General features: G+C 38.7%; 2 protein-coding genes across 4 annotated transcripts in view; both read left to right on the forward strand.

Annotated features, from left to right (window-relative positions):
• The first annotated feature begins 495 nt into the window (after positions 1-495).
• On the forward strand, positions 496-4,144 carry cyp1a (cytochrome P450, family 1, subfamily A). The gene is made up of 7 exons (XM_004539732.3): positions 496-602; positions 995-1,857; positions 1,949-2,075; positions 2,174-2,263; positions 2,482-2,605; positions 2,777-2,863; positions 3,105-4,144. Exons 2-7 carry the CDS (start codon positions 1,018-1,020, stop codon positions 3,400-3,402), a joined length of 1,566 nt encoding a protein of 521 aa, XP_004539789.1. The 5' UTR covers positions 496-602; positions 995-1,017; the 3' UTR covers positions 3,403-4,144.
• A 168-nt stretch (positions 4,145-4,312) lies between these two features.
• Positions 4,313-13,131, forward strand: part of LOC101464639 (enhancer of mRNA-decapping protein 3) — a 25,086-nt gene continuing 16,267 nt past the window's right edge. For 2 of the 3 annotated variants that reach the window (XM_004539730.5, XM_004539731.5), the window contains exons 1-3: positions 4,313-4,432; positions 5,129-5,308; positions 6,353-6,537. In XM_004539730.5, the coding sequence (XP_004539787.1) occupies positions 5,145-5,308; positions 6,353-6,537 (349 nt within the window). In that variant the 5' untranslated portion in view covers positions 4,313-4,432; positions 5,129-5,144. Of the gene's footprint in view, positions 4,433-4,521; positions 4,739-5,128; positions 5,309-6,352; positions 6,538-13,131 lie in introns of those variants that run through there. The other variant, XM_076874163.1, reaches the window with a different exon arrangement.

Below are 13,131 nucleotides of genomic sequence, written 5' to 3' on the forward strand. Positions count from 1 at the left end.
TTATAAGTTGGTCGAAGGAATTGCTGAGACATCACCGAGTGCTTGGGCAAGAATCACGGAGATGCAACAGCCTGCAATCATTGGCAATGAGAATAAGAACAGTATTTTTTACCGCTCAGACTGTGACACTCGAAAAACAAGCTAAATCAGTCCGAAGAAAGTTGGCACAAGGCAATGTAATCACAGATTAAAAACCGTTCTACAGTTGTGGAAGTTATAAAAAATGATTGTGCCATATGTGGCCCTAAACAAAAAATATAAACTCATATAAATGATAAAGACATGATGACTCCTCTTTGCATTTCTTATGTATTTTTTTTCCAGAACACACGCGCGCGCGCGCGCAGGCAGGCAGGCAGGCACGCACCGTTTTTTCTGTACTAAGTTCATTCATGACAAAAAAGGGAGGGAGAGGGGGCAGGGTACGTCACAAACAGTAGCCAATCAAGCTGTCGAGCACAGTATAAAGCAGGAGTCCATTGCCGATTTTAGGGACATCAAGAGTGTGACCTCACAACAACTCTTCCAAACATTTTACATGCACTTTGGAAAAACTACTCCAGGAATCAGAGTGCCGTTTCTCCTGCATCAGTTCATCAAAGGTAAGCTTAAAACATGCATATACAAAATGGCAAGAATGCAGCAGACTGATTTATAGGCTGACTGACTTATTAGCTGGAAGAAAAGAGAAGTGCAAAATGGAGATTATTTCTGCTAGAATAACTTTGATGCATTACTTAGTATTTTCACCTGAATCATAGACTGTAGTAATTAATTTATACCTATACACATAGGCCACTACTTTGCATAGACTACCTGTAATAAGTGCTGGTGTGCTTTTAAAAATAAAAAGCCAAATAGATACATGCAAATACACGTCAGTTCTCAGTTACTTCAAACTTTATAGTGAATGTTTTCTACATGTTGCGTAACACTTATTTCTCTCTCTCCCATTGTCTACACTGCTCTAATGCACCTGCAATTTAATTTACAGGTTGAAGCCAGAAAAACGTCATCATGGCACTAATGATACTGCCATTCATTGGAGCACTGTCAGTATCACATGTTTTGGTGGCTGTGACAACAGCGTGTCTGGTCTACCTGATTATTAAGAATGCACAAAACAAGATTCCCGAGGGGCTTCAGCAACTCCCTGGCCCAAAACCCTTCCCTATCATTGGGAATGTGTTAGAGCTGGGAAATAGACCCTACCTGAGTCTCACTTCTATGAGCAAACGCTACGGTGACGTCTTCCAGATCCAGATTGGCATGCGTCCTGTGGTCGTTTTAAGTGGTAATAAAACAGTTCGACAGGCTCTCATCAAACAAGGGGACGAGTTTTCAGGCAGACCTGACCTGTACAGCTTTCGCTACATCAATGATGGCAAGAGTCTGTCTTTCAGTACAGACCAAGCTGGCATTTGGCGTGCCCGCAGAAAGCTGGCCTACAGTGCCCTGCGTTCTTTTTCCAACTTAGATAGCACAACCCCAGAGTACTCATGTGCCCTGGAGGAACATATCAGCAAAGAGACTGAGTATCTGATCAAAGAGCTCAACACTGTCATGAAGACCAAAGGCAGCTTTGACCCCTTCCGCTATGTCGTCGTCTCTGTTGCCAATGTCATCTGTGGCATGTGCTTTGGCCGGCGCTATGACCACCATGACGATGAGCTGCTTAGCTTAGTGAACCTCAGTGATGATTTTGTCAAGGTTGTGGGCAGTGGCAACCCAGCGGACTTCATCCCCCTTCTTCAGTACCTGCCCAGCACAAAAATGAAAAAATTTGTGAGCCTCAATGCTCGCTTCAGCAAGTTCGTTCAAAAGCTTGTCACCGAGCACTATGCCACCTTTGACAAGGTACGCCTCACACTATACAATATTATTTAGCTCATTGTACTTTGCAGAAATTACAGACATTAATTTAGATGGTCCTTAAATCCACTTTTAGGACAACATCCGTGACATCACAGACTCCCTCATAGATCACTGCGAGGACAGAAAGCTGGACGAGAATGCAAATGTCCAGATGTCAGATGAGAAGATTGTTGGAATCGTCAATGATCTATTTGGAGCTGGTAGGAGAATTATTTTCTTTGTGTTAAATGATATAATCATAAAGGAACATAACTTCGGAGAAAAAAATATTCTGACCGAACTTTTGTGTCTCTCCTAGGTTTTGACACCATCTCCACTGCTCTGTCATGGTCACTGATGTACTTTGTGGCTTACCCTGAGATCCAGAACAGGCTTTTTGAAGAAATTAGTACGTATAGTTTTTTTGGGGACATATTGTATTTCTCTTACATGATAGATTTTTGATAAAAGAACAACTAAATGATAAGAAAGTGCATCGATACATCTTGTTGCTCTCAAAGCAGAATGATTAACTGTAATTTGGTAATCACTGACAGAGTCAGAAGGTACAATGTCAATCCTCATCTTCTCGTACGCTAATATTTTATCATCTCTTTTCATTTTCAGAGGAAAAAGTAGGTCTCGATCGTATGCCTGTTTTTTCTGATCGGAACAACTTGCCCCTTCTTGAAGCCTACATCCTGGAACTCTTTCGCCATTCTTCATACCTGCCCTTCACAATCCCGCACTGGTGAGATTCATTCATTTTGTAATAAGAAAGTAAAAGGATATAGGTGTTAAATGACCTGCTAAGTATCACAGAAGACCAAAAAGATGGACACAAAACAAGGCTTTTACAGTCATAAAAATAAACGTGAAAACCTGTCATTATGCAATGAATTAACACTTTGTTGTTTTTTAGCACCACAAAAGACACATCACTGAATGGCTTCTTCATCCCCAAAGACACCTGTGTCTTCATCAATCAGTGGCAGATCAACCATGACCCGTAGGTTTCCTGTGCTACATTTTTACTTTGCCAAAACGAATGATGCAAACTGACTCATATTCAAAGCTACCCTATACTAGAGAAATACAGTAACATGTCTTTCACCAGGCCATTTTATGGATAGTTGTAAAGAAAGACAATAGTAGTCTTTATTTCCTTCCCCAAATCTGCCTAGAGATTTGTAAGCTTTCAAGCCTGTTAGCGCAATATTTTTTATTCCTCTTTTTTCTGAACCTTTCAGGGAGCTGTGGGAAGATCCATTTTCCTTCAAGCCAGAACGTTTCCTGAATGCTGATGGCACTGAGGTCAACAAGGTAGAGGGAGAGAAGGTGATGACTTTTGGCTTGGGAAAGCGACGCTGCATTGGCGAGGTCATTGCACGAAATGAAGTCTTCCTCTTCTTGGCTACCCTCATTCAAAAACTAAACTTTCAAGCTTTACCTGGAGACCAGCTAGACCTGACCCCAGAGTATGGTCTAACAATGAAGCACAAACGCTACCATCTGAGAGCCACAATGCGAGTTAAGAATGAGCAGTGAGGTTCCTTGTAATGTACAATTTGTAACTTAGTAGGTGATATAAGCTGAAGCTGTAAGGATCAAAGTTAGAATGTAAGACAATGGATATCAAATTTGGCCTATAGAGCTAATAGCATTAAAGCAAATAAGCAGAGTTTGCTTATTGCACAAGTGATGTCTAGGTCCGTGTCTCTTGTTCTGTTTTTGGTTCGCTAAGAGATACTTCTGCAAATGGCTGCTGCTTCTCAGTGAAGTTTAAGGAGTTAGTTTGTTTCTCTTGCTGTGTTGTTAGCAGCAATATAAACTGCTCCCATTCAGAAATGAAAACAAAACAACTGAACTTTGGGACAAAGCATATGTCTTACTGGGTGGATAGTTTAGTATGCTGCAACCAAACCTTTTCTACGGGACTCTGAAGTGAACATATTTTATCTTGTGATAACATTTACACATGTAAGCTAATTATTTGCATTCCATTATGCTGTGGATGTAAGACACACTGAAGCTATATCTGTATCCCAAAATGTGATTTTGAGTGAACACCAAGACTTTTGTATTTCATAATGTTGTTTTTGTTTGTTTGTTTATTTTGTTTTTAAGATCATAACATTTATATTTGCTGTGCAATTATATGACTTATCAAGACAGCATTGCGATCAATTGATTTTGGAATATATGTAATACACTTTTATATTTCAGTTGGTAATGTACAAAATGTAAGGGCATGAAACCTTGATACACAAATAAAAATGTATTTTAATTAGTTGTTCTCGTTCATCTTGACTTGGGGGAAAAAAGACCGCCAATAAATGAATAAAGAAACAAATAACACATAAATAATCACAATATAATTAGTTTTGTAGAAGAATCGTGTACATAGTGAGATTATGTGTGAATATTGATCGTCACATGAGTGGAGACAGACACAAACAAAGCAACGTGGGACATAAAGGAAGTGACGTAGTATCCCGGAACACAGCGCTCACAAAAAAAAAAAACAACAGCCTGGGCTCTGTCTTGCTTTGACATTTCACCACAGCTTTTCGCTAAGGTAAATCTACCCACTGTAGATTCAGTAGATTTAGGCTCTTAGCTCAACGGCGACAGAAACCAAATTCAAAATTGCTGCAATCTGCTTTTATTAAAACAAAGAAAGAAAAAAGAGGGGACAGAAGACAAGCTAATGTTAGCTACCGAGCTAGCTATCATAGCTTCCTTGGTATACGGCGAAATGTTGAGATTTGCGTAATTTTGTTTAAATATTGTCCTCACAAGAATGTCAGCAACAGCTTTGGTCATTTTTAAATAAATAACTAAGTATTAGAACATGACAAACGAAGGCTTTCCTGCTAAAACGGTAGGTTGCTAATATTTACACCTACTTGTGAAACGTCTGATTTGTAATACGCCCACCACAACCACACAGGTGCTGGTTAGTTAAGCTAATTAAAATCTAGTTTTATCTTGTGATTTTTAGCTTCCACGGCCGCTTTTACTAACGCAAAGTTTATACTCAGCGTTCAGGACTCTTAGTGTAAAGTCTTTTTCTTATAAGGTCTCTGGTCAAAAAAACAAGTTGTACGCCAGATGGCTAATTGCTGGTCATGCCTACAATGGCCCAAGTTAGCCAACTTTTAATAAATTAGTCTGCAAACCGTATGTACTCGTTACACTGAATTAGCCTGTTAAACATTTATCTAACACTTATCTCACTAAAGCCCTTTTTCCGTTGTTGTTTTTAAAACAGGATCATTGTAAAGAGAATGGCCACAGACTGGGTGGGTAGTGTTGTGTCCATAGACTGTGGAGCAACGTTGGGAGTTTATCAGGGTGAGGTTTCATCTGTTGATCGAGTCAGCCAAACAATCTCCCTGAAACATCCTTATCACAATGGAGTCAAGTGTCCTGTTCCTGAGGTCACATTCAGGTAATGCATAGAATACACCAGGGAGCTCAGAACTTTGACCAGGTTTTGTAATTCTCCTTGGTGTGTGTGTGTGTGTGTGTGTGTGTGTGTGTGTGTGTGTGTGTGTGTGTGTGTGTTTTTAAAGACCCTTCAGCTTCCCCTTTAGTGCATGAGTACAACTTTGAAAAAAGTGTGTGTTTGTATAAAATCCTCAGTGCGTGCTACTGACATGTCACATTTTTATTTTGCTGAAATAAAAAGCATCTGGAAATTAATACAAAACTAAACAAGTGTACTACCTTGCTTAATAATTCAACAGATCCCCATGTTATGTTGAACTTTGATCATGTTTTAGCAATTAAAAGTAAAGAATGATTATTGAACTCTTTGCAGTGAACTGAAGTTTGAGTTGACTGAAAATTTTTCAAATTCAAGGAATCCATGCTCACCACAGAAAACATCAGCACAAGCTACTGCTTGCCAGTAAACCCAGAGGTGAAGGCCTGTTTTGACTTCTGGTTAGACGAATCAGAAATGCGTTCTTTTTTTCCACCGTAACAGTGGACATAAATTGTTTGACAGCATCAGTTTCAACAAGCAGTATTGTGATAATGAGTTTTATAGTGGCTTCTAAAGTCAAAAAGATGTAATAATAGGCCCAGTATGAGAGAAAATCAAGTCTTTGTTTATCCAAATGTCATGACGTCAATAATGGTATATACTTGTTTTTTTCCATAACTGTACCAGTATTACTTAGTTTTTATTAAGTTTGGCATCACCATGTATTCATTGAAAATTTTAAACATAGTCATCCCAAACTCCATATTTTTCTATGAATGACAAACGAATTGACTGTAAGTGCTTGTTGAATGAATAGCTTTAAAATTAGGCAAAATATATTAATTTAAAATTTTAGAACCAGTCAAGAACTCCGTTAATATCACTTTTTCTGGTTTTGGATTGAAAATTATTTCCCAGCAATGTAACGAATGGATATTTCATTATTAACGTAGTACCATTTGGATTCCAAGTAATGTTTTGTTTTTGTTTTTTTGTCCCTTTTAGTGCTATGGATATCAAGGACTTGAAGTTTCTGGATATCCAGAACAAAGTCAACAAGACCAGCGCTGGGAAAGACACTGCAACAGAACCCAGCTACATATCAACAGGACGCCATGGCCAGACTAACAAAACAAATCACTCTCTTGCAATAAGCAACAGCTCTGGTTTGAGCAGCAACCCCCGTAAAGGTAGGTCATGACCTGAAAGAATTGACATTTCATCATCTAGCTGTTTATTTAATTGGTAGTTAATATAGGAATAAAGCACTTTAACACTAAAGGTCAGTACCTTATAGTCACTTGTGTAATTCACCTCTGTTCATGTTAACAAAAATAAGCTAGTGTTTTGTTTTGTTTTTCCTTCCATACCCTTCTTGGGTAAGACTCAAGCAGGTGCACACAAACTTAGACTTTGGCAAAAATGCAGCACTTTAATAATTTGTTCTATGTTCTACTTATCTAATTATATTCCTATTATTTGATGCAAAGTCTAATGTTTGGAAAGTAATAACAAAATTCAAATGTATGGTGAAAATTACTAAATTCATTTTTTTCATTTTTAAGTATTGTTTTTTTTGGACTTGTAGGGAAGAAAAAAATCTGTTTTGTACCAATGAAAAGGCCAAATTTATGTTTTTAAACATGTCAGAAACCTTTTTGCTATGACATGAGACAAATGCTGTACTTGTAAGCATCCGTTCATATAACATCTTGACCACTGATATGACAGATAACCGAGTGACCTTTAGACTCAACAAAGGATGTGCTAATCAAACTACAGCAACTGAACACAGCTTGGAAAGCATGTGGTTAGGCATTATCATACGAGAATGGTGGCATATTATTTTACAGTTGTTCCAGAACAATGAGACAGTTTGACATCTTTATAAAATGGGGAAATCCCTGTGTTTTTAAGACTTCAGCTTATTGCTTACTGTGAAGCTTTGTTTCCTAGTTGTCAAATCACAGAGGGCTATTGTTGCAGAGTGCAGCAATAATGTTGAGAGTGATGAAATACGTAACAGGAATTTACCACAGCAATGGCCATAGAGTTCTCTTCTGTTAAGTAGAAAATGAAATTGATATTGTTCACTGACAATATAGGATTGGGCAATATGTGAAATTGTTGACAATCAGCAATTTCACATATTTCCCAATCACACTTTTAATTGCCTGAAAGTTGCCTCACTGAAGATGGGCAAAAGTGCAGTGTCACTCAACATCAGAGTTTGTGTTTGTACAATCGAAATGTTCTTCACCAAATAACAAAAAGGAAGTGCAAATCATTTTTGGTTACATAAAATCTAAACTATAAAATGATTAATAGCCTGATACAATGGCTTTTAGTTTTTAAATTCTTACTGTTTTTAACTTGTATTGTGTTTTTACTTGTACTGCTATTTATCTCTTTTATTTATTCATCTTTTTAGTTTCAAAAAATCAATTTTTGAAACTAAAAAGTATTCCAGTATCAATTTGTCTTTGATACTGGAAGGGAGCTCAAAGATTTTGGTTATCACGACTAGTTTTGTATGCCACCCTGACCTAACACTAGTTTGATATACACACTTTGCTTTCACCAAACAATCAATCACAGATTTCCAGTGATTTGGAAATGTTTATCTGATAGAAACAAGAAACTAGCATAAAATTGCTGGATGTAATGTAAAGCTGGGCATACACTGTGCGATTTTTTTTTTTTTTTTTTTTTAAATTTGTATTTTTTTATTTATTTATCTATTTTTGCGCACATTTTAAGACGATTTTTCACTCGTGCGACCCTTTTGGGGATCGGCCCGATTTTCGCCTTAGCATACAAGAGATAACAAGAAGCAATTAGCACCTCACAGCCAGCTCCCAGTCAGCAATCGTGTGGTCACAAGAAAATCAAACCTGTTTGAAATCCTGGTCGCCCCTCGGATCGGGCCATATAGTGTGAGAACATATATCGTGAGCTACGAACTTCTAACCCCTGCAATTCAGTCGTACAGTTTGAGTAGGAGCTCAAACGCGACTGAAAAAAATCACCCAGTGTATGATCAGCTCAATGTAAAGGAGGATGCGTCAGTATTTTGAACTGAGTAATATAAGGATAAGTGGAAGTGAATGTCAGCATGGTGATTAGCACTGTTGAAGGTCCTGAGTTCAATTCCACCATCAGGCTGGGGTCTTTCTGTGTGGAATTTGCATGTTCTCCCGGTGTTTGCGTAGGTTCTCTCTGGATACTCCAGCTTCCTCCCACAGTCCAAAGACATGCAGTTGGTGGGGATAGGTTAATTGGATACTCTAAAATTGCAAATAGATGTGAATGTGAGTACGAATGGTTGTCTGTGTCTATATGTTAGTTCTGCGACAGACTGGTGACCTCTCACCCTAAGACAGCTGGGATCGCGACCCTGTAAAAGGATAAGTGGAAGTGAATGGATGATAATTGAATTTTTTTAAAAAGCATACCGCTATTATGAGATGCAATTGCAAGGTGCCTTGACTGATTTGAAAAAAGACTTGAAATTAGTTGGTTTGTTTGAAGTAGTGCAGCGTTACACCACTCCCAGCCAAACTGTCACGCTTGGAATGCACACTCTATACACATCAAAGACAATCTCCTGGATTTCACATTGTCAAAATGGTGATGCGTGAACTTGAGCTTTGTTTCGGGTAAGCTCGAGAGTTGGACAGGTAGGGAGTGACTGTTGTGCTGATATATCTCGATATTTTTTTAAAACCATAAAGTAAGAACAAAAAGAGAGTTCTTAGTCAAAGCTGTGTCCCAGATGTCACACAGGCACTTTTATTAACATACAGCACAGATGTACATGAAAAAAACTACTCAAAAATAAATTATGAGCACTTATTAAATAATAATGCTCCATAAATAAAAGAAAACTGTTGTTTTTGTCCATAACAAAAAGCTCACAATTGTGCAGTCAAAATGTAAACTAACAGACGCTGAGCATAATAACAAAGATTTCACAGCTGCTCTGTTCCCAACTTCTACTGCGTGACCGACAGCCTGGAGTTTGAAATTCGCTTCAGGTGCCATTTATGGTCCTTATACACACACAATGCGGTAATATTATGTTGAACCACAGTGCGTCTCAATCCGCGAGGCTCCTCGGTAGCCGTAATGCTCCGACAATCCATCAAGCGGTGCTGCTCCGTAGCTTACCAAAGTTGTACTAAAACATTTTTTGACAGATTGCTGAGCGCTGTGTTCCAAATAAAATCGGTTCGCGGTCATCAAGCACAACCAGAATTCATACATAAGGCGCGCTGTCAACTTTTGAGAAAATGAAAGGATTTTAGGCTGTGCAGCCCCTGTGGGCTGCATGGCGTTAGCGTGGTTAGCTCGTTAGCGTGGTTAGCTCGTTAGCACGTTGACGCCGTCCAGCCCCACGCACGGAGCGATGCGCAGTAACTCGTTAACGGAGATTTGCCGTGTTCATCTTGTCGCTGCCTGCAGGTGAAGCTATGGGGGAGGAGGGGGAGTTGTGTTCAGTGAAGGAGAGGCGAGGCGGAGTAACGTTGCGTAGAGACAAAAGTGGACGAAAGAGAGGCAAACTTGTGGCTCCACAACTATAATTATAACGTATATATCGATATAAAGGATATTGTCACATCTTATATCTCATATAAAAATATATCGATATTTTTAAAAAACTCGTTATATCGCCCAGCCCTATGCTGTGGGTTGATATGTGCCCTTAGACTGCATGCAAAAGATTAACATAACCACTGTGATATTACTCACCCATCCACTTAATTTAATGGCTATTCTTGATATTTTTTGTTTTTGAGCAAGAAGGAACCATATTAGTTTCCAGCTAACACTGGCAAGCCCTATCAACTCTACAGGTGCAATATACAGATGCTGATACCTGCTTATTAGTCTTAAGTAACAAACTAATAAAATACTATCATTTCAGTCACCATAACTAAAGCAACATCTTACAAGTCCCTATACCTCACGGCATCCATTAAAACAGAATTTGTTAAATTTAACAGTTAGAAGTTAAAAGGAAGTTAGCTTTGCTAGTTTCTACCTAAACATGATATAACATGTTCTGACTGAAAGATTGCTGAAAAAATTAAAATGTGCAGCTCTGCTATCACTTCCAACATAAACGAAGACAGAAAACTAAACAGCAGTTACCTTTTGTATGGTGACTGAAGTTGGACCAGCTGGTATATAATGATGTGCTACGTGATCGCTAGCGACACAGCTATGTAAGCATAACATAAACAGTGAAGCTGGAGGATGAACGCTAACTTTTTTCCACTCGATAAAAGTTAACATGAGGGTTCCCGATATTACGTATCGGTCTGATACTGACCTAAATTAATGGATCGGATATCGGAGAGAAATAAAAAATGTAATCCGATCCATTAAATATCAAAAAAGCACCTCACAAAACTTGAGACATGGCGTAACTTGCTCATAACCGTAGCACGTCGGAGCAGTATGCATCAGGTGATAGAGCGGCTGTGGTGTGCAAGACCTGTCAGTGGTCTGGTTGAGTATTTGTAGCCTCGCTACCAAACCGGCATTTCATCTCCGAGAAAGTTATCCCAGAGAGAAGTAAAGCAAGTGTGTAAGTTCATCTCTGAATGTTAGTAAAGCATCCCTGCGTTTACCTTAACAACCGATATATGGAGCGACTGCCTCTTCTCTCACCCTCCCTCTCCTGCTGCTACTTCAATATGAAACTGATCAATAATCAGCTGATCAGCTTTTCTGTCGCGAGTCCGTCTCTCTTGTTTATCGCCCACTTTGCGCCAGAAAGAGGAAACCAGCGGCTGAACAACAGCAGCACGTTTAAGCTTGATAATCTGTTGTTAGAATTTATTTAATATTACTTTCTACACCAGGATCTTTTTCTACTTAGCTGACAGGTGGTAACTGTGCAGGGGCGGCGCTAGCAAAGTTTAGCCAGGGGGCGATAGGGCATTAACAGAAAAAGGGGGCACAAAGACATACTTTTCTTTCTTCTCATTTAAAATGTCTAGCTTTTAATAAATAATTATCTGAATTTTACACCCAAAGTTTTAATCTGATGTAAAATGTCGATTAAGCATCACGAGCATGAGGTGGTTGCTTAAAATACCAGAATAGGGAGGATGGAGTGGGTTTAAGTTTGTTAGATTGATCAGCATTGCTGAACTATGAAATATTTTGGGTGCAGTGTATGTTTTGCATACAGGTATAACAGAATAGCTTTAGTGTTTGTTTGTTTTTTTGTTGTTGTTTTTTAAACTTGAGTATGAACTTATACAAAATGCAGCAAGATATTAAAAAAACAGTTTTATTGATTAAAAAACACACTATATCGGATTCATATCGGTATCAGCCAATATCCAAATTTAAGATATCGTTATCGGACATAAAAAAAAGTCGTATCGTGCCATCTCTAGTTTGACTTATCTGACTGTTTTGTTTCGCTTAATGCGCCTTATAATCCAGTGCGCCCTATGGTCCGAAAAATACGGTAAGTGACGCTCCAATGAGATCCCCACTATCAGAATAGTGAATGCACTAGCCTTGTCCTTGACAGGATTAAATAAGGTTTTATTATGATTTCAGGCTACCAAGGGCATCTCTTGTCAAAAGAAGCTGGTGATAAAGTAGACTAACCCTAGTAGACTAACCCTATTAAAGATGGATTCTACCATCTTTATGTTGCATATTGTTAAATTGTTTGTTTATCTTGCACAGTAGATTTTGCTATAGAGGAATATACAGGTATCTCATTTGGTATGATGGTCAGTTTGTGATCAATGCATCTCTTTCGCAGATGTTAGTTTCAGAACTAACTGATTAATTTGTTGCTGTTATTGTAACTTTAATGATAAAGTTCTGTTTTGTATTTTAGAGGGTTTTTTTGTTTTTTTTGTTTTTTGTTTTTAAACTCATATCGACATTTTAAATATAAAACCAAGATCTTGGGGTATTATTATTGTCAGTCGTAACCTTTTTTTTACATGCAAACTCTGATGCATGTTGACACTGAAGCACATATTTAGATTTTCCTGTCCCAAGTTGTGCACATTGCTGTAAAAATCAGAATGTGTTACTCAACCTTCCTGATTAGATAAAAGTTAAAACAGTATTTCCTCTAGTCAGCAGCAAATAAGGAGGAAATCTGCTTGGACAGCTCTGTGGCCTCTGCTGGAGTCATTTAAAGTCTGTTCAGTTTTACACTCAGGATCACCAAACAATGGAAGAGTCAGGGGTCAAAAAAAATTGCCAGTGTTCTCCAGTGTGATTAAACACTACGTCCTGAACATCGAAATAGAAACGTGAACAATAGAAAACTGGTCTTTTCCATGTTTCATTAAATGAATAAGTCATAGATTCAAGTCATAAGTCATAAATTGCTAATCCATTGTCAGTTCCTGTGTGCGTGTTGCTGCCTTCTCTTCAGAAACCTGAGCCTGGGACCAAACAGTGCCTCGCTAAAACTCCCCACTATGATTCCCATAGCGTGCTAAACACTTGTACCAAAGTTCCTCTTTACAATACGTGTGTGACTAAAATCAATAAACATTACCCCTCCCTCTTGGTGTCTGCTCCTAAAGAGAAGGTTATGCAAAGCCAGGCTTTTGTGCTTAGTGCCCTGCTCTCTCTCTCACTCTTTCTCCCCCCCCCCCAATCTCATTTCCCTGACTTGCTTCTGGCCAGCACAGGAAACCGACACCCCCTCCCCGACAGGAAGCCATGTTGTCCCAGTGTGCTTGGAAAGCCAAAGCGATATCAATTGTGGAAGCAATGTTTACCTTTGAGTT

This window comes from Maylandia zebra, linkage group LG1 (assembly GCF_041146795.1).
Source record: "Maylandia zebra isolate NMK-2024a linkage group LG1, Mzebra_GT3a, whole genome shotgun sequence".
NCBI lineage: Eukaryota > Metazoa > Chordata > Actinopteri > Cichliformes > Cichlidae > Maylandia > Maylandia zebra.